This window comes from Dermacentor variabilis, chromosome 7, assembly GCF_050947875.1.
Source record: "Dermacentor variabilis isolate Ectoservices chromosome 7, ASM5094787v1, whole genome shotgun sequence".
In the NCBI taxonomy this organism is placed as follows: domain Eukaryota; kingdom Metazoa; phylum Arthropoda; class Arachnida; order Ixodida; family Ixodidae; genus Dermacentor; species Dermacentor variabilis.
The window spans coordinates 162,018,301-162,040,017 of NC_134574.1; the positions used below are offsets into that span (position 1 = coordinate 162,018,301).

General features: G+C 47.7%; 1 protein-coding gene across 2 annotated transcripts; it reads right to left on the reverse strand.

Moving 5' to 3' along the window:
* Nucleotides 1–1,192: 1,192 nt before the first annotated feature.
* Nucleotides 1,193–20,376, reverse strand: LOC142588358 (xaa-Arg dipeptidase-like). 2 transcript variants are annotated; one of them, XM_075699991.1, is made up of 7 exons: nt 20,032–20,107; nt 19,330–19,590; nt 9,952–10,097; nt 8,656–8,805; nt 8,194–8,335; nt 6,849–7,091; nt 1,193–1,724 (listed from the first exon to the last, which is right to left on the reverse strand). In XM_075699991.1, exons 2-7 carry the CDS (start codon nt 19,556–19,558, stop codon nt 1,402–1,404), a joined length of 1,233 nt encoding a protein of 410 aa, XP_075556106.1. In that variant the 5' UTR covers nt 19,559–19,590; nt 20,032–20,107; the 3' UTR covers nt 1,193–1,401. The 2 variants fall into 2 exon arrangements, with proteins under 2 accessions (XP_075556106.1, XP_075556107.1); XM_075699992.1 differs by lacking the exon at nt 19,330–19,590 and having other exon boundaries at nt 20,032–20,376.
* Between the last annotated feature and the right edge of the window lie 1,341 nt (nt 20,377–21,717).

Here is a 21,717-nt window from a genome sequence, read left to right on the forward strand (position 1 = left end):
CACAGTAGTTTGTGCCGTCCGCGGGCTGTTCTTTCACTAGGCTAGGGGGTTGATTCAAGACCTCCTTTAAAGAGCCATCCCCGCACGGGCCGTGCTGAAGGCTGGCTCATGTGATAGAGTGCGCTTGCTCCGAATAGGTGTGAGAGAGTAACATATTCTACACTATTACCCAAAATGGCGGCAGTGATGACGTTAATGCATCATATTAATGCGCATACATCGTTTTGCTTTTTGACGATGATTGTTTTTCGCCGGTTTATCACTGTTATCGATTTCTCGCTCGGCGTAAGACGCCCTTGTCGAGCTGCGACGTTTCTTATTGAGGCAATTTGTGGGCGAGCTAGGACCAGGAATCGCACGGAGGGTGGGGGGGTGGTTTCCAGAGCTGGGCCTCCCCACAAAAATTTAATGGAACGCCTGCCCTCCCTCCTTCTCCTGCCTGCGGAACGATTAACAATAAGCATTTACTTATATTTAAAGGGCCGATGCACGTGTTCATGTGTCTTCCTCCCTCCCACTTTCTCCCACCGCGAACAAGCCTGATGTGGCTTCTCCGCAACGAATTGCACCGCTAGCTGCTTATCTGTTTCGTCCTTGTGTGCAGCGTGTTAGAGCGGCACTGAACCTTGTAATGCTCTTGCGCATAATTTGGTCCATTGTTTGAATCCAGCATTGGAAGTAATACACCTTCTCACATGACGTCATGTTCGAAAGCTCACAGGCCTTTGAGATATATACGTGTTGCTCTGGAGCAGAAAAGCAGCTCCGGTCAAGCAGTTGTCTGTCTGGGAACGTCCTAAAAGGTCGGCACATTTAGCTGTCCATTGTTTGAATCCAGCATTGGAAGTAATACACCTTCTCACATGACGTCATGTTCGAAAGCTCACAGGCCTTTGAGATATATACGTGTTGCTCTGGAGCAGAAAAGCAGCTCCGGTCAAGCAGTTGTCTGTCTGGGAACGTCCTAAAAGGTCGGCACATTTAGCTTCAACTTGTAGCGCATGATCTGTGTGAAGAACAGTGAAAGGTAGGGCATTTAATTTACGTGGAAGATGACACAGTTTCCTCAACAAAGACTGAAGCAACTAAAATAACATGCCAGGTTTGGAACTTTGGAGCGACACTTCACGCGTGGCTCTTTCCTCGGCGGGATCTGTCGCGAGAATTCCCACTGTCAGACAAAACAGGTGCGTAACATACTGCGAACGACCATGCGCCGCCGCTTTACTGCGCCAAAAAAGAAAAACAAAGAAGCAAGAAACTAGCAAACGCGACGCTCAAAATATACATAGCCCCCATAATCCGTAAGTGCAGTCCACATCCCCTTGCAACGTCCGTGAGGTGCACACACGAAGGTTTTGTTTCCGGAGAGGCAAGAGGAGCAGCCGTCACTTGCACCGTTCATTTCTTGGCTTTTGCGCCCGCCGGAGGCGACGATGTGCGGCAGCGCCAGTCGGCGAACTCGGCCTTGATCTTCTGCACCAGCACGGGGTCGGAGAACAGCTCGATGGCCGTGTGCGCCAGCACCTTGGCCGTTCGTCGCGTTGGACCTTGGGCGTCGATGGTGCCCGCGATCTCGGCGAAGCCACGGGTGTGATTCCGAACGCCGCCGCCCACCGCGTACACAGTGTGCAGCGTCGGTATGCAGTGCGAAACGTTGCCGGCGTCGGTCGCTGCACCGGTGGGCACCACCTCCTTCATGTCAGCGTCCTGGAACACGGCACCTGATAGCGGAACGATTAACAATGAGCATTTACTTATTTCTTTATGGGGCCATTGCACTTGTTGATGTGTCTCGTGTCGATGCTTTAAAGAAGAAACAAAAAATTACCGACGATTACGTTACTTCCTAATGCGAAATTTGAGCGCAGCAAATAAGCTGTTTCACCTTTTCGATAGATTGAGGCAAAGAAATCGAGCAACACATGTATGCGCTATCACAGAATTTTTTTTTTATATTTCCCGTACTCCTGGATCATCTCGACGGCGGCGACGGTAAGCTTCTGCTTCGGCGGCACGCACCTCTGGATTGTGACGGCGACGGCGCTGGGCCTCTGCTCTGGCAGCTCGTTTAGCAGCAGCAGCAGCAGCAGCAGACGGAGGACTTCCATCGGTCGTCTCGCTCATGGCTCAGAAAGAACTGGCAGATAATTTCGCAGTGGCGAACGGCAGCGGCAATTTCGGCTCGGGCGGTGCACATATACAGATCCGCCGCCACCGATCTGGCTCTCTGATTGCCACCGCACAGGGCGAACGGCAGCGGCAATTTCGGCTCGGGCGGTGCACATATACAGATCCGCCGCCACCGATCTGGCTCTCTGATTGCCACCGCACAGGGGTTGCATTGGAGGAGGAGCGAAGAAAGGAATTAAGTTCGAGCCGGCGCTTTGACAACCGGAGACTCGCAGGAAGAGGGGGGAGGGGGGCGGCGTGTACACCCAGCGGCAAACGATGGGGGCAGAAGCGCGCGCAGCAAGCGGACAACACGATAAAGGGAGGAGGGAAGAGATAGCAGCGACTGACTGATGCCGCTGACGCCGATACAGGGGGGGGGGGACCCTTTCCTCCTCTTTCTGCATGGCGGCGACGGTGTTCTATGCAGTCACGTTATCTTGACTCTCTAGCGGCGTCAGCGGCATCCAGCGGTATCAGTCGGTCGCTGCTAGCGCTGGGGGGATGAAAGGGGGGCGGAGCTGGTTACGAGGCCGACGACGACGCGAAACCCAGGAACGGACGCCAAAGAGCTGCGCTCTAAAACTGGAAACAAAAGAATGGTTCACAGGATGATGGAGGCTTAACGGGATTTAAGAATGGTCGAACGAGGAATACGTCGCTTGAGCCAATGTTTCGACAATGGCACTTGACTTCGTCAGGGCGAAGGCTTATCAGCTTGCCTAAACGTGGCTTCCAGCGACCTTCCTTGTTTTACCTGTGCTATGCGTGATGCGTTAAATAGGCGTCCATTTACTAGACATCACTATGCTGCATGTGCACCTTTTTTTCTGGTGTCTCTGTTCGCGTTAGCTGCTGAAATTGTCGTGCCATGAACCGCCGAACAGCTCAACCGAAAACCGTTATGATGAGCCAATGAGCTTTGCAAGCATTACCTCAACAATATGCGCTTGATGTATCTATCCCTCATATTCAGCAGCACACAATGTATCTGAGGGGACAACGATGATAAACAACGGCGCATTATATGGATACTCCAGGCGTATTTATGCCGTCGTCGCTACCATCGGCGGGGTTGCCGCCGTGATGTTCTGTATCGAGTACACGAGCAATAGCATTATGGTCGCGTGCCGTACGCTGTGCGTGCGAGCGAAAGTGGGCGAGGGTAGGCGGGGAAGAAGGGCGCCGTCTTCAATCGCACACAAGGCATCGCTGGGTGGCCGTTCAACTCCGGCGGCGGCGGCGGCGTATAGCGCAACTGAGCGCGGCCGCGCAGGCCGTATATTGAAAGCGATATGCGATGGGGGATATATATTCTAGTCGCACCGAGAGCTGATAGCTTCGTGTGCGCTGCGTTCTCGCCGCTTAGTTGCGTTGAAGCGAGAGACAGAAAGAAAGGTCGATCCGCTTTTCTCGCGGCGGGATGGCGCATGCATCCGGCCCTAGCGGATTAGTCGCGATACATTTTGGAAAGGCCGTGTGCGTCGCCACGCGCCGGCAAGTCCCTCGAAAAGAAAAAGAAGTGCTCGAACGCACGCTGATGCAAACGCTCGTGCTATGTACCGCATTGAAACTCCACTAGTAGCTCTACGTCTTTGAGGTGCCGAAAACGTGCGTAGCGTAAAACTGCAACTCCACTTTAAAACAGAAAGCGGCCAGGGCTTCGTCCGAGTGGTTCGGAGTGCACCGTGAGCCAGGTAGTTGCCGCCTTTCATTGATGGGTAGCAAGTTTAACGAAAAACCCTTGCGTTACACTTGGGCGACACTCAAAAACATCACGTTGTCGATGATGTCTTCTTGTAGCCTCCGTCCTCACTTGCTGGTGGTGGCAGCGCGTGCCTATAGGCTTCACGTACTTGTTTAAGGCGCGGTAACACTGGGCCGATACGAGACCAGTAAGACGCTCACGTCAACGATTGACCAACTATGCACTACAGTGCGTCACTGAAAGCATTTTACCATACCAGGCCGCCAACGATGCAACCGACAAGCGCGAGCTGTCGCACTGCGACGGGCTTTCTTGTCAACGGCACCGAAATCAGCGTGACGACCATCGTTCCACCGAACCCTGCGCGATAGGCTATCGAACTGACAACGCGACATAGCGACAGCACCTCCGCTTGCATATATATTTAATCACGCTCAAAGTGAGAAAAAGGTGCATACAAAGTTGAAATGCACAAGCTTCAACCCTCTCAAGCCCTGCACATGAGGTTTGAGCCAATGTTGATCCTGTTCAGCGAAGGCTAAGCCTGGCGCCGTCATGTTTGTGCAACCACTACCGTCAGACTTCAAGTGAAATGTAAGCAGTTAGAACGAATGAAGCTACTTTTATAGTTCAGTTCAGTCCTTAGCGATTTGAAATCAACTACACTTCGTTTCGCACCGCACGTACACAATAAGCGGAAAGCGGCGACACAGCGCTGTGCCAACATCTGTACGTTACCGTACCCGTAGGCTGCCGGTCGCCTTCACTACGTAAATGGGTGAGTCTGTACGCGTTGTTATGCTGACACATTTATCAATTCCAGAGACGTACTGTTTACCTCTGCGTCAAACGGGAAACAAGAGACGATGCATTCGGTATACAGCAGGGCAGCCGTCCCGCTCAGTTACACCAACGGTGTCAGTGATGGTATACCCGCGTTTTCGAGAATGGACAACACGGTCTATGAATGAGCACTTGATTTATGCCAGCACAGTTTTTTCTAACAATGTTTCATGGCACGCGCAAACTGTAAGTATGATGGAGTTAAAGGAAATCGAGAATCAGAAATAAATTAAGAGCTCGTAATGCGTAGACATGTATGTTTTGCTACGTTTTGACATTATTTCGTATCAGCGATGCACCTTTTCAACAATATTTGACACTCACAACGATCTGCGTCTGTAGATTTCGATGTAAACAAATGCGCCGCTTTGACAAATCCAGCGTGGAAGGCTGCACTCGAATACTTCTTGAATGTGCGAAATGTCAAAATAATGTTGAAGAAGAATACAAAACGCGAGCTCCAAGTGCAGAAATCGGCCACAACAAACACCAAGGCAGCCGTGTCTGCAAAGGCAACTCAGCGTGCCTGTATCGGCCGCACTGTTTCCACAACAGCCTACTCAGGCCTGCTCCCCTAGTAGTCATTATGTGCTACATGGCTTCCAGGAACGACATGCTGCCCCAGAGAAGCCATTAATAATGATTCACGATCCCCGAAAGGCACAACTAACGCGCACTCAACGTGGGCGCAGCTACACAAATCAACCGGCCAAAGCCTCGGCACCCTTCCAAAACGTTTCCAGCGGCGTGCGGCAGAGGGCAGCACAGGAAAATGAAAAAGGCGGATTCGTACGTTGCTGCTGCCAGCCTTCCTCCCGCAAGTGTTTTGACAGAGTTTCCGCGGTCATTGAATGAGATGTGTTCATGTTTGCCTGTGGGTGCGTAACACCATGGCTGTTAAGTTTGTAAGCGAGCGGTTGCAAGTTCATACGGCCGATAAAACTATTATCCTTAATTCGTATAGCTGGCTAATAATTTGCTATCGCAATCGACACTTCGCCTTTCAGGTGAAACTTTGTCTCTTTCAGTACGCCCCGAAATAGGCGGAGAAAGGACACATGAAAAAACGAACGCCAAAAGTAGTGGACACGTGAATGAAATGTGCAACAAAAAACGACGCCAACAGCGGGACCAGGCGAAGGGTAGAATCGGGCAACTAAGGGTAGCGAAAAAAAGTCATTTGCAAGTCGCGCCGTTATTTGTCCGCTCTCATTCGTTCCGTTGTTCGCATTGGTCTACTTTTACACCCCATTACTTCTTTGTGCGACCATCGTGAGAATCTTAAATTAGGGACACCGAAAAGAAACAGAGTTTTGAGGTGTGTTAGTAAATTACCGTCCTATCCACTCTTACCGTAAGAAGAATAGGGTAATTTGTTAATTAATTTATTTGTTTTCAAAACATATGTACATTTGACAGGAAAGGGAAAGCGAGGAGCTGGCTGGCAACTGCCATCGGAAGGGGCCCAACGCCTGCCTACTTTTCAGACAGGAGGAGACAGAAACATAGGAATGGAAGATAGGACGGGGGGGGGAGGAAAGAGGAAAGGAAGAGTATAAGGCAGAACAAACGAACTAACGCAGGACGGGTGGCGACCAGTTTGATGTCATCGCAGCATGCCACCGTGACGTCATGGAATTTGACGGTGTCTGCTTTGTAAAGTGTTTCCTTACCTAGATTTCTAGTCGGAATTGTGATATCCTTTTACGTTGCTGAGTTACAGAGTTGCACACTTTATAGTTTCGTTTTCTGAAGTTTACGAATTTTTAAAATTTTTTATAAATACACCGAGGGCCTAAATAATAAAGATCTCCGTTTAGAAGTCACTAGATTGTAACTTCTTTTTTTAAATGCAGCAAACCCAATTAAACTGGCTCATTCGTTTCCGGGAAAAAAATATTTCTCCTTTCCAATGTACTTTGATAGGAGCCTCTAAGCTTCCTTTCAAGTCAGAATGCCGCTTAAGGACGTTAAGAGATATAATTACATAAGATAACGCGACGCACATGCTCACAATAAATCGCACTGTCGTCATCGCTCCTTTTCTGCGTCGGTAGCCTTAATATGCAAAAACAAACTGCCCAAGCTGGCACGTTAGTGGCCCAGAGTGCCACGCTCGGCGTACCTAGTGCCTGTCCATGCTTTCGGTACACCTCGGTGAGCGCCACATTGTGCACCAGGTTCTTGTAGCGGATGCCCCACTCGAGGGTCATGACGCAGCCGGTGGCCAAGGCGGCGGCGCGGAAGCAGCCTTCGACGCGGGCCACCAGCTCCTCCAGCTCGGTGATGTTCGCAGCGCGGATGTGGTAGCTCAGCTCGCTCAATTCCGGAATCAGATTGGGGTAGGTGCCCGCCCGGATGATCACGCCTGCGCAGTTTTCAGTCTGTTCTGGAACTTGCATCGCGAGAAATGCGGGGCACGAGGCGCACGAGACGCCTAGAACCCTCTCTCGGGGGTGTCAGCTGGACGGTGCGTAAGGTAGCTTTTTTTTTCATTACAGATTCGCATGTTTCTTTTTACGCGCAAAACCTCCGAAGATGACTCATTTTTTCGCCTTAGCAGGGCAACACATATACCTCATTGTTCGCATTGCAACGTTCAAAGTTGCAATTCTTCTCGCTTCTTCAACACCTTCCAATAGAATAGAGATAAAAAATAAGAAGAATAAAAGCTTAACCAATCAGGGTTTGATGACGCTCAAGTCAATTTTGCCCCGGTTTCAAAACACGCCTCTTTTCAAGAATATACTCTCTGCTGTATCTATAGTGAGGGTGGTTGTATGTAATCATATTTTTACTCCTTGTCTGTATTTATGAAAAGCTTATATATTCGTTTTTGTTGATTTTGTGCAGTACCTTACTACGTCTTGACTAGTTCCTGTCCTGATTAGTTGATGCGCATAACCAGTTGATCTCTTGTTGAGCATACTTGTACAGTGACTTATTAAGATGCGTGCGTAAAATGTTATTGTGATTTCTGATTATTGTGCTATTAGTGGTGTTGTGCTCTTTGTCATTATGCATTGGCGTTGATACCCGTGAACCATTGGAACGAGCAAAAATTGAGTGGCGATATAGCGGCACACAATGCGAGATAAGTACGTTAGCCTGACGTCGCACCTCCTTGAGGTCCCTGATCCATAATTTCAACCGCGTTCCCCACATTTAAAAGTGTTGTTCAAGAGCTCAAGACACGGCCTGCCTCTTCGAGGAGTAAAGTGGTACTGACACTACTGATTATATATATATATATATATATATATATATATATATAATGAAAGAGGAGGAAGAAGTGCGTGAAGTATGAAAAAATGCTCACGTGGACGAGGTAGAGAGGGGATTCTCTCTCTACCTACTCCACGTGACCGGCTTCACACACACTTCTATCCTCTTTAAGACCCTTGCGTTCAAACGCGCCTCGCATGGAAAGGTGTAAAAGCAAGTAACGAAGTCCCAAGAAATGTCCATACCGTGAACCCTGCTGGTGGGCTTGATCTGCTGACGCAGCAGGGAGATGTTCATATAGGAGGCCACCGCAGCGTCCAGAGCGTTGAGACCCTTGTAGGGGGACTCGGCGGCGTGGGCTGACCTGCCCCGGAAGCGGACGGTCACCTGCATTGCCAGCCGCAGAGATGCGAATGGTCACATACGTTTAACACCGCGCTGATTCGTAACTACTTTGTAGACCACGTCCTTCAGGCATCAACGGCACTAATTCAACCAACTATCGAAGGAAGGCAAGGGGGACTTGTGTTCGTCAGAGCAGTTGGTTCCCTGACAGAGACAACACCCCTAGCCGTAACGTTGGCTCCAGCGACAGTAGTTACCTCTACTGATCACTGCAAGCCTCAAACTTCTCGTGAACATCTGACTAGTTTGAATGACTGTAGCTCGCTGAAAATGGCAGCGTACTTAATGGAACTACAAATCACCTGTTGCCTTGCAGTGAAGCCCGTCCGGAGGGCCTCGTACGGGAAAGGGTGCGACATGAGTGCGATGTCGACGTCCTTGAAGGCACCCTTGTCGATGAGTATCTGCTTTCCGCCGCAGTTCTCTTCACCGGGAGTTCCCAGCACGACTACCTGCATCAGAGCAAGGAAAGCAATGCCAACGGTACTTCATTACATTGCAAGCGGCGCGCGTGCAACCACGTGGACAGTGCCTTGTGCAATCAGTACAAACATTGGCACTTTTGCTAAATGCGATATAGGACTCGTAACACTGGTTCTATGTCCCCGCTGACCTGATGCTATGGACTCGTGCGCGTACCGGGCACGCTAACCACTGAGGTACGGTCCAAGTTTTTTTTTTCAGTCGAGCACATGGAAAAGGGTGATAGAGTAAGAACAGCGAACCTCTAAATGGGGACATGAACTTAGAAGGAACAAAGAAGCGCATGACGGCTGTTAGTCACGTGCACACATCCGTGTTTGCTGCAAAATAAAACTTGATAGCTGCACGATCGCAGCAGTGCACGGTCATGTAATAAGACAGCTCTCCGGACCTATTCACATTGATTTTCGAAGGTATATGGTAAAATACAATCCTAGTCGGCTAGTCGGTAACCGACAAATCAGTAGGCGTGTTTTGTACTGGCCGTGCATTTTCACTGCAAGAAAAGCTGGGAGAACGTGGTAACTTGTTTTTTATGCAATACACCAGGAGTCGTTACAACTTGTTAATGAAAGCTTGCTGTGTTAATAGCGCCAGCTGTATTCCGGATTCAATTGATCAGCGCAGACCTGAAATTTAAGTATAATCGACAATTACAAAGTCGAGGAAACCTTACGAGTTGCCAGGAGCATCGCTGTTCTAACGCAAGCAACCGATATATAGGCTATGAGAGATGCCGTAGAAGAACGATCCAGATAGATTTTATCCAGCTGGGGATCTTGAATGCGCATGCACATCACGGGCACACGAAACTCGTGAGTAATATAAGCTGGCTGTTAATGGTTCTGCATTCCGCTCTCATCGGAATGCAGCTGCCGCGGTTGGGAACCGAACCCGCGACCTGTCCCGCAGCACAGGACGCAAGGCGACTTCGCCATCGTAGCGGCGTACTGACTCGAAGTCCCTGTTGCTAAGATTATCGTGAACCAAATAAAATGTATACCATGTATGCGACAGGACGTCAGTAAATTTTATTTCGCAATAATGACCCAACTTCCGTGCTTTATTATTCTGTTTCGCGAGACCGCAAACAGGAGTGGTTGGCGAGCGCTCACCTTTCCGCGCAGCGTGGGCGAGAACTTCATGGCGTCTCTGACGGCGATGGCGGCTGCCACGGCCAGTTCGGCGATCAGGTTGTGGCCGCACGCGTGGCCGATCTCGGGCAGGGCATCGTACTCGCACAGAAACGCTATCGTCGGGCCTGCGAAGACCACGCACGTGGAAGGAATTAAATGTAGCGTATCAAGAGAGATGCGAAAATGTGGATTTTTTTCGTATGAGGACGTGTACAGGAAGAGTTAGTTAAATGTGGTTTAGTGGCGCAAAAGTGGCTAAGGCCGTGCTACGTCAAATACAAGGTGTTTTAAAATCCAAATTAGGAAGAAAAAGCCTGCGTTAACAATTTACATTTTATGTAAAAAGCCAGTACCGTCTAGAAGTTTACGCCCGTCAGGTATAATGGGATTAGCAGATCATCTCCAAAAATTAAAGCAGGGTGTACAGGTATGTGTAGTTGATATATGTTGTGCAAAAGGTTCCATCTATGTACTTGTATATGTGTACATGTGAGTAATATAAGCTGGCTGTTAATGGTTCTTGGCATTTCTCGCGCGTTGCTGTGTCTTCTTTTGTAAGTAAATAATTGTGTGAGGTGTGTGTGCCCAATGGCGTAGTCGGCATAAAAAAGAACTACTTCAAAGAACCGCTCCTGGTGGTTACACGACTTCCACTCACCAAGTACGGGTTTAGTGATATGTGGCTTGTTCTCTGCACAATGGTCCCATTCGTGTTGCCACTTTGACGTTAAGGCCTTCCTAATCGCACGGATGCTACCTTTATATGGAAGTGTTGCTTAGAAGGAGAATATGAACAGAAAGAAAATATAAACATACGGAAGTGTTCTTAGCATGTTGATGTTCATGCTAGTTAGTCAATTTATCTGCGACCTTCAGGCTTGAAACCGTGCGAAATAGTGCCGTAAAAGATAAGTGGAAGACGGAAGGCGCTTTGGCTGTGCGCTACTCGTTTTTTCCCGCGAATATTTAGCGCTGTTCTAATTTGTTGGTATTGAGGTGCATCGCGGTGCCTTTGAGCAGGCATTCACCTGTTCCGCCATCTCTACTCCTCAACCTTTCCTATAGCGATGGCTGTCGGATCGGCTTTGCCAGGGACCGGTTTGTGGTGGTGGCGATCCGCACTGCCGACCATTAGAGTTACTGCATATGATACGTTATGTGATTACAAGTTTGTGTTTACTTGCTGTTCATGTTGCACATTGCCTGCCCCACAGTGTTTTCCGGTGGTCCCTCTGTCACCACATATCGTGTATCTCTCAGGTGCAGTGAACTCTATCAACAATAGTATATGTTGTTAGGCTAGTTGGTTCATTCTTGCCTGGAATACTAATCGCAAGATTTTTTGACGAGGCAGTGAGGCAGAAAAGGGACAGGCGCTGACTCGCATTTGCGGTTTAAACATTTCAGGTGCGTGTACACAGTTGTGTACGACAGGTTGTTGCATGAAGAGGAAGAATAATGATGAAAATAATCCTATTTAATAATTGTCGCATGTATCTTGAAACACTTTTGATTGGAATTATGCTGAAAGCTTGATTAATATGTGCACAATGGTGTAGTAAAGCGAGTGGGAATGTAGATGGCTGCGTGTCTTTTTTAGCTCGGTGAGTGTTTGTCGTTGTATACAGCAGGTTAATGCACTTCTTAGTTTTTCACAATGTGTTGCACGAAGTATAACTTTTAAGTGGCTAAACGAGTACTTTCCAACCCTGCTAGACACTTAGTTGTTGATGTTCTCATATCTGATGTCCTTGCAGCGAGTTTTAGCACTAAGCTTGACAACACTCACTAGAAGATCGACAATCCGCAGCCTGTAAAAGGGCCTTTAGGGTACATGAATGAATCTGTTCTGCAGCTGTAAGCATTTTTTATGATCCCGAGGATGCGAGAAATGTGGTGAAAGTAAGTTTTTAATCATAACTGATGCCTGAAAGGATTAACGCCTGTCCCTTGTCTGTCTCACTCTTCAGTCTAAAGTTTGTGCTTATTATTGCACCCAAGAACTCTACCAGGCCACCCAAGGCACTAAAGCCGGACGCACTCCTGTATACAAACGCGAACTCTGAGGCCGTCACCTTCTCCAAATCTGGATGGCGAAAGTGGTGAACGTGGTGCCAGGGATTAACTGTTCTTGCACGGCGGAAGCCTCTATGTATTTTTTTTACTATGGCTCTTAAAGCTAATGTTGCAACACTGTGGAGATAAGGAAACTCCAGAATGTTCCCCTAACAAGCGTCACGTCATCATCATCGCGACAAATCCCACTCAACATTCGAAGGTAATCTTGTATGCGGCAAACGGATAGTGTTTGTTTTTAGTGGCAGGGTTAACGATGGGGGGGGGGGGGAGGGGGTTGTAAACTTGATTCAACCTATATTGAATGTAACAGTTATGGACAACTTTTGTTAGGAGAAGTGAAGAACATTTATAAAGTGAACCTTTTGAAACAACACAACCTGAATAAAAATACATTATTTTGTTTTACAGTTACGAGAGCCTGACTTTTCTTTATTTCTTGTTCGATCAAAATATATTCAGTGACAGTCAAATTAGAGTATTCCCGCATTTAACATTAAGTTCACGCAAGCAAGTTCTCAGGTTGAACCAAGCAAGCTACGAGCGAAAATAAAGAACATACTCGCTGCCGACTGGTGTGGTAAACAAGCGACAAGAAGCAAGAAGAAAGCTGATCGCGTAAATAGCCACGTTGTAAAATGGAAGAAAGTAAGGAAACAGCCGTCGTAAAATATCGTGTTTTTCGCCGAGTAAGGAAGACAAACGGTACGTTTGTGTAGGCTCGGAGTGCTTGAATATTAAAGCGAGCGCTTGTAGAATATAGTTCAATGACCACTTACAACAGTGACGATGCTCTTATTTATTGAGCCGAGAGTACAAGATTACAAAGCCCTTGCCTTAGCGCCGCCTTCGCGGTCTTTATCGGAGAAGGAACTTCGTCTCCCGCATATGTATTCGTTGTATGATTTGTGCTGTGGTCACGTCTGTGTCAAGATGGCGGCTGCTCTATCTTTTTCTCAGTGTTCTTACATCTGCTTCGGCATGTTGCTTCTCGGCCCTCAGTTGTTAGTCAGCGACTTGATGTGTAATTTTTTTTAATAAGGGACATGCTTAGCGCTAAAGAGACAAACCAGGGGCGTGGTTAATATCTCGTCTTCTTGCGCTTTTACATCATCGTGTCTCTATCTGCCTCACGCTGCAGTCGAAAGAATGGTTTGACTGATCAGATTATTCTGAAGAAAAATATATACCGCACAGATTCAGCGCTTGATAAAATGTGGTGGTTTTAAAGTGCATGGAACAAAGCGCTTGCACGCACGCGCGCACGCACGCACGCACGCACGCACGCACGCACGCTGTTAACATGATTTCGCGAAAAGCAATACAATACTTACTGGGCGAGGTTGCTTTATCTTGCTCGTCCCCCCCCCCCCCCCCCAAACGTGTGTGTTTCTTGTACTTTCAAGAAATAAAATTGAGTTGGAAGACGGCGGTTGCCCTCGTTTTACGCTCTTCTCATCCTTGTCTAGTTTCCGCAACGTGAATTTGCATCGTGCATCACCAAATAGCCCGGCTACGCGCTCTGTTCATGCAGGATGAAGTTCACGGCACAATACAAGGCCGTTCTTCAAATCCTTCGGCAATCACAAGGCGCTGGGTCACCTTCACGGACGCAAACGCGGCCCTATAGAATGTGCGCAATGTGAGTAGGGCTTGTAATCCACATCCAGTGACATGATACATTGGTTGGATTCATCATATGGCCACTGTCGCTGGCTACACAACTGTATTCCAGTGGATTCCCGGAGACCATGGCATATACAGAAGAAAAAAGCGGATATAGCTGCCTGAAGAGGCCAAGAATTAGGAAATTTCCGACGAATACATTTGAGAAAATCCGAAGCATTCGATGCACGCGGAAAGGAATCGCCTGCGAAGACTGTCGCTTCAGCGGCAATGTACACTCAATAGATCCCTTCCTGAAATCAAGACTTCCACATCGGATTCTCCGTCACATAGAGGCGTTACATAATCGACTTCGTCTGAATGCCACATTCACCATTCACATTCACATTCACCACATTCACCTGTACCACCTTGGAGTGACCGCCAACCCGTGTTGTGATAACTGTGGTGCGTTAGGGACTGTGGAAAAAATTTTGCTACAAGTTCCAGGTTACAGAGACGAGAGATCTTATTTCAGTAGAACGGGCTCTGCTTCCTAAGAAAGACTATAGATCTCGGAAAAAATACTAGGTCCCATGCTATCGTGTTGAAAGCAGCGGTAAGTTATACAATTACTTTTGTTATTTCTTCATGACACTGGCTTTATCGACAAGCTCCTAGCCTGTTACCGTCAACACCATCACCTTTCCCCCACCTGTACATACCGTAATCACATATTTTTTTGGTTTCCAGCCCCTCCTCCTCCTAGAGATTTTCAGTCCCGATACCCTTCCCTATCTGCAGAGTAGCCGTAGGCACTTATATGTACGCCTGTAGAATTCTTTGCCTTTCAGCACAGAGATATCTCTCTCTATCTTTTTTGTTCAAGCAGAAAGGCGAAAAAAAAAACATAAGAAGACGACCTCGCTACAGCGATGCGTGCGCTGCCGAGGTTGTTGACACCTGTCCTACACATGTACGGGTGCCGCGTACCCTCTGTCGTCCTTGCCGCGTGACAGAATCAGTGCATTGAAGTTTTAAACTTCTGCCTGCAACACATGTGCTGTTCCTGAACGCACTGTTGCCGGGTTCTACATGAAAGGAACCGGCCCGTAGTCAGTGACGAGGGCAGCTGTGTTAGCCACCATACAGCTGGTTTTTAATCGGCACAGCGGGGTTTTCTCTCACAGTTCCGGCTGCTGGTTCGACCCCAACACCGGCACCTGCGGAAGACCTTATTGTTGACCTAGTTATAGTACTTGTTTGGGAGATAACTGCCGCTAAAAGAACGCACACGAACCCCAGACACGAAACAAAAGAATCACTGCCAACCGTGTCATTATTGCCGACCTTGTCGGATAGATTGTATTTTGTCTGCGTCCACTTAGCGGCAATTATGTCTTAAATCTAGCACCTCATCTGCGGCTTGTTTTCCTAAATGGGCACATTATAATATTCACACAAACAGGGCGTTCATACATAACGTGGGGAGAACACAATTGTCGCAAGCAAGGTCATTCTTATCTCCCTAAATTTGCAACCTCTGGCTGCGATACAGAAGTGCCCGTTCTTTAGCTTCCTTTTGTACTTTTTTCATTTCCCCCTATCACTGCAAACGCATATTCCGCTTCTCACTGGTGCGTTTTCTTGGCGGTCAAACCCTGTTGGCGCTTATCGCGGCAGCTGGCACGATCAGTTTGGACCACCTGAGCGAAGCGGGCACAACGCAATCTTTCTCCTGCGCCCACACACACTGGGACTACGTGGTCTACGAGTTTACCAAATTTTATATAAAGTAGTCTAATAGTCTACAATCACGCAATGTTTCTACTCGCCGTATCGTCTCAGTAAATTGTTCTACTCTTTTTTTTTTTTACTTACAATACCTATCACAAAGCACAATGCGGAACGCGAAGCAAGAAGTATACTGTGTAGGTACTGACATAGGCCGGCAATTCGAAAGAAACACAAAAATGATAAATTGTACGGCTTTCTGATGCGATCATCAGTTATGTCGTTGTAGTAGCATTATCTCCACTGACAAAGGCAGGTTGTCCAACTTCTTGGGCATCGCGGTGAGTGAGAGTCTCTAAGCACAGGACTGCGGGTCCTGCGGCACAGAAAACGTCTGATAAGTTTCCTCGTCAGCGCAATTATCCTAGGCTGCGTTTTAACGAAGTTTCAATATGCTTTGGTACCAAACAGAGATCGTATCACGAATCTCACGCCACAAAAAACTGTTTCAAAGAGTTGTACATTAGCGAGGTGGTTACGACGAAGGAAATCTGCAGGTAAATTCTTTTTTTTTCTTTCGAGCCTAAGGCAAGCTTCTACAGCGAAGGCGGTATATATATGCCTACGTGCTACACATTAGCGAACATCTGCATGTAGCCCATTCAGTACTTGATGTTTTCGCAGTCACCAAATCTGTAGACGTAGACATGGCCTAACGCCGCCTGTGGGACTCCTGTTTTGGCCTACTCCTCGCAAAGCTAATCCCGGCGACGCCTCCACCCTTTGTAATATTAGATTTATTTCTCTCTCTCTCTCTCGGTGGTTCATAAAGGAATGTAATGCGTCGATGAAACGACGTCCCAGTATGTAGTGTGGTGTCTACTGAAGAAACACCCCTGTCGGTGACGGTAGTGTATCTCTACGTACATGTCACACGCGTCAGTGGCCATAAATAACCTCATTGTGTAATAGAACGTGCTCCAGCATTACATGCGTCGTTTGGAGAATACATCTTTTATGAAGCGCTCACGGAGTAATCGAGAAGCATCAATGTAGGCAAAAGGGCCGCTCGCGTGAACTATCACTCCGCGCAGTGCAGCTTGCCTAATTAATCTCTTCATAAGTATTGTAGTGTATGGCTAACAGATGCACGCTTGTGGATACTGTGCTTCTAGGCATCATTCTTTTCAGCTGGCGACGGAAATTAGCGCAAAAAAGAAGACAGCTCACACAGAAGTTGTATTTTTGTTTGCGTAAATATTCTTCGTCAGGAATGCAAGACGAACTAGGCGAACAATTAATTCCTCCTTTCCTGACCTCGCTGACCGGTGAGGCGTGCATCAGATTTGCCAGGCAGCTGTGCATAAACTGTGCCTATCAAATATTCATACAGTTATACTTTCCTGGGTTCCCCTTTTCAATCCGCTCTGAATGCACTACAGGACACATTCATGCTCGTGGCTAGGCTGTTCGTTTCGCTGGTGCTGTCTGAACAAAGCAGCGTGTGCACTGTTATGAAAAGTCGCTATTTCACCCGAAAGGCGAAGCATTGATAGTGATACCAAAATGTTAGACCATTACAAGAAATTAGGTTCTTCGTTCGTTAGGCCATACAAAAAAACTTTGTAAGCGTACGCGCAAATACTAAACAGACATCTCGTCACACGCACACAGAAAAAGACTTGAAAATCTCACTCGACGACCGCGAACACTAGCTCGCTGTCTTAACGCTGGTATGGTGATGAGAGCGGCCAGCAGGGACATGCTTGCTTGTCCCAAAGCGACTGTTTCGTGCTGCCGCTCGTTTTACCTTATTGTCTTTGCCTAGTCTTCAAAACTGAGATCACGCGACCTTCCACACTAGGCGCGCGGTAAGACATCACGCATGATGCCACCAGCCATCTTCGCTCGCCCTAAGCCATGGCACACGCCGCAGATGACCTCCAACGTAAGAGGCGCGAACAGCCAAGCTCAGCCACGGGCGGGTTAAAGAATGACACGCGCGCTCTTTTCCCCGGGGATCGATCACGCGACCTCAAGCACTGGGCGCGCGCGAGAATAGCGCGCCTCTAATCAGCATCCTTTTTAATTGGCTCACGCTTGAACGCTTCTCCTCCTATTCGTAGTATACGGCGCATACAAATGACAAATAAGTACATAAATAAATAAATAAATAGAAGCTGCAAGCATGACGGTTCGGCCAGCATGGGCATGATGTGCAGTAGATTGATTTGCCTAAACTTTGCCCTTCTGGCTGCAAACGGCATTGGCACTTCGAAAATTTGTCATTTTCAACGAAATATTGCGTTTTGAATAGAGCCATTCGGCCTGATTACGCGTATACGTGCGCAGAGGCTAAATGCCTTTTTCGCATAGACAAATATGAGTGCTTGCAAACTTACAAAGATAAAGCGTGTTAGAAGTAATGTCACAAGGTCGTTTGGTGCCACAAGTACGAAGCCATGATGGATCCATGATTACACGAATCCATGCACTAACCACAATATCCACGGTACCTGAGCGATCGCAGCGCCAAAGCTCCCTCTAGTAATTTTAGCAGTACGTAGATATAAACCTGAACAGCAAGTACGTACATTGCCCGCCGTGGTTGCTCAGTGGCTATGGTGTTGGGCTGCTGAGCACGAGGTCGCGGGATCGAATCCGGCCACGGCGGCCGCATTACGATGGGGGCGAAAACACCCGTGTGCTTAGATTTAGGTGCACGTTAAAGAACCCCAGGTGGTCGAAATTTCCGGAGTCCTCCACTACGGCGTGCATCATAATCAGAAAGTGGTTTTGGCACGTAAAATCCTATAATTTTTTTAAGTACTTACATTATCCAACATTGGCCATTATGAGCGTCGTCGATCTGCGCCTATCCTTTTGGCAGTGTTCTAACGACCGCCTTCCGCGTACCACTTCCAAACCGCTGTACCATTCGCGAAACAAGTCAAGAGCATGTTCGAACTCGCGTGTTCTCTCGCGTTCCAGCGCACCGTGACGTCTATAGCGTGGTGGATTTTCTGTGCTTAACGTTTGCTTTTCTTTTTGGCACTTATATGAGAACCACTTAGAGTTCATGAGTCATGAATGTATAACGTAGATGTTAAAGGGCCAATAACAGCCGTCGTGTAACCCGGTGAAATCAGGCAGCCATGAAAACAGACGCTCATGTTTCTCAATGCTACTGATAAGAACAAGTAACACTAAGCGGCATCGCAGGTTCGTACTGCGGTACATAGAAAAATAATACCTGGGGCAGGTCTTCATCATAAGTGTTTTTCAACTGGATACTTTACGTTGTTCTAGGCCTTAAGAAGATATATCCAATGCAACGAATGTTACTGCACATTATAGATATGTGCTTCAGCACTGCGCTACAGACTGAGCAACTTGCTTAAAAGGACGTTCTTAACGTCGAAGCAGAATGCGCCTACAAAGCACGTTCCCCACTCACGACTCTTTGTCTGCAATTTTCCGCGAAGCCACTTACCATTATGCTACAGCTTCGCTCGTAATCAAATTTTGGGTCAAGAAGCAAGCAACTTGAGCACTTTGCTGACGGCTGGCAGTTTTGAAATTAGTGCCATCTGCCATAGTCATTGATTACATACGACAAATGCAACCCAATTGATTCTTAAAGGTCTTGTGCTCAAACGTAACAGCATTACAAAGTCGCAGAGTAGTCGCTACATAGAGAAAGGTTTGTGCCGAAAAGAAAAAGATCTTACTGTTCCAAGTCTATCTACGTGCGACTCGCGTCCTTTTACGATGGGTTGTTCTCCTATACTGACTTCTTGCGCTGAACCTCTCTGCGTTTTTTCCTACGTGACCCAAGAATTCTTTCTAGTCACAACATCGGGGCTAATTAGTCGATATTTCACAGTAGATGAGGTTTCGATGCAATACTTTCCGTCATGCAAACGCTGATGCTCTGCTCACCATCGGTTCCTCCGGGCGCGCTGAACTCTGCCCTGAACGCCGTGCTCAGGAGATATTTCCTCTGAACCTTGAACTCTCGCTCTTCCAGGAAGTCGGACAGCTTGACATGCGCCATCTCCTCCCCGAGGGCCAGTTCCGGGTGCTCCCAGATGAACCGCGCCAGCGTCCAAAAGTCCACGGACTTTCCTTCGATTACGTTGTTGACGATATTGCTGAAGGCCCCGTCCATGGTCTCGCCTCAGTGTGTGCCGTTTCAAGCAACTGGGAGCAGGTAGGTGCGAAGCGACTGACTCTACGTTTTAAAGGCAGCTGCGCGAAACAATTTTCCGTTGTGCGCGGACAGCGTTTGCGGCTATGCGAAGCGTTGAACAGCATACGAAATAACATCAGAGAACGACGCGATAAGCGTCTGGCGCGTACAGAACGGTCGCCTTTTATGAAGCAGTGAGAGACGCGTTAAACGACTTCCAGCGCCGAGAGACCTTCCAGTACGATTGTGATGGGCCGTCCATGCAAGGCAGCTGTGGAATAAAAAAAAAACTTAATTGCCCTGAATTGGATACGTTATCTCGCAGAAACAACGACAGCAGTTCGTCGCAAGCAAACAGGCTCACGCGGCCTTGCGCTTGGCACGATGCGTCGCAGCAAGTGGGACACACATCTGGTGCGGCCTTACAACGGCGGAAGCGATGCAATACTCACTTGTAAAACGAGCACGCGACAGTGCCCACGAGCGTGGTATATATATACACAGCCGCCAAGACGCGTCGCTTGATGGCTGCAGCAGCGCTGAGGAGGCGGCGAAGGCGCGAAAAGGCCTTCGTGATGCCTTCCTTTTCCTTCTTCCAACGTGGGAACGCCGGTGCTTGCCGAGCAGACAACAGCGGAGGAGAACATGCCTTGGCACGTCCATTGGCCGCAGAGTCGAGCGTGTCCCCGCAGTGGAAACTGCCGTCTGTCCCCGAGGCTGCGTTTTCTTGTTCTGCTATCGCTGGAAAGCTCGCGAGGCTCGTAACCGCACGCGGCGTTCTTGCGTACGGGCCGGAAGGTTCGCGAGAGTGGTGATTCGGGTCAGTTCCTGTGACCTATTCAGGTATTAGAAGCACAGACTGCTGTTACGCAGTGGTATTTTCCATTTAACCCAGAAAGCCCGATTCCCTGTGAAGGAAAATCGAAACAACTTATCACCGTTATTTCTGGCCATGGAAAGTTCATTCGCAGAAGAAAGAAAAAAAAAACAAGAAAATGTTATCTGTGGTATAAATAACTCAATGCACGAATGAATTAACTGAAGAGTAAATGGCTAGCTGTGCAATCCACGAATGAAACTGCTCCAGCGTGTCAAAAATGCTCATATGGGTCTTGCAATAGGTTTCCCGCACTTAAACCAACATTTTGAAGTATCAGAGTGAGCATGTCAACCATGTCAGTAAGAGCTTGGTGGGGCTAATCTAGCTCCACCATCACGCATCACAGATCCTGATGATCTGTCAGATCTGTCAGAGGTGGAGCGCGGCCTTGTCTCAAGCAAACATTAAAAACGAGCGTAGTGAAATAGCACTAGAAATATTAACTGTGAAAAATATTTGTTCGGAAGGCTTGTGCTTTAAAAGGAAGCTTTAGCTGGGGGTGAACTAGGATATCCCTAGTTAAATACATGTAAAAGGCAGAAACGTTTTGATCAGACAACTGCTGTAGAGATGTGATTTAAATTTATTGCATTTGAGTGACAAGGTAATGTCTAGTGACTGCCACAAGCAAAGGTTTTATTTAGGGGCGGCAGTTTTTACAAAAATTCCCGGATATTGCTAACGTTCGAAACAATTGAACCACGAAGTTTACATACGCCCTAACTCTGCACAAAGAATACGCATCGCAATTCTATAAACTGCCACTCTTAGAGCATATAATGCGGACACATGTGATTTATAAATTTACAAGCTTACGTCACAATGTTACATTGTCTATGAGGGCTTTACAAATCAATCAATCAATCAATCAAACCTTGTTCATCTGAAGAAGAACATGGGGGTGGCGAGAAAAAGCTGCTTGACTGCAGCTTGAAGAAGCCCGGTCCCCTGTGTTACAATTCCTCGGTGAGCAGCACTGGCAAATGGGCAAGGCAGTATGACAAATTTAGGCACCGTACGAGAGGCAGTTCTGTTCTGAAAAGTTATGTTATCAAAATAGTGGTATATTTTAGAACAGTGCATAACGCGTGAATTTTATCCGCTTTTGATGCACTAGATGCAGTTTATAGATTTGCGGTATTCTTTTTTAATGATAAGCTAAAAAGTTGTAAACGTTACGCTTTAGTATTGCTTGCAATTGTCCGATCTTCAACACATTATTTTGAAATTGACGGAGCAAATAAGAAATATACTAAAT

Coding starts and splice junctions, on each gene's coding strand:
- LOC142588358 (XM_075699991.1), bottom strand. CDS start 19,558: ATGGACGGGGCCTTCAGCAATATCGTCAACAACGTAATCGAAGGAAAG. Junction 8,336..8,655: donor GCTTCACTGCAAGGCAACAG/GTGATTTGTAGT, acceptor CTGGCAATGCAG/GTGACCGTCCGCTTCCGGGG. Junction 7,092..8,193: donor GCCCACCAGCAGGGTTCACG/GTATGGACATTT, acceptor AAAACTGCGCAG/GCGTGATCATCCGGGCGGGC.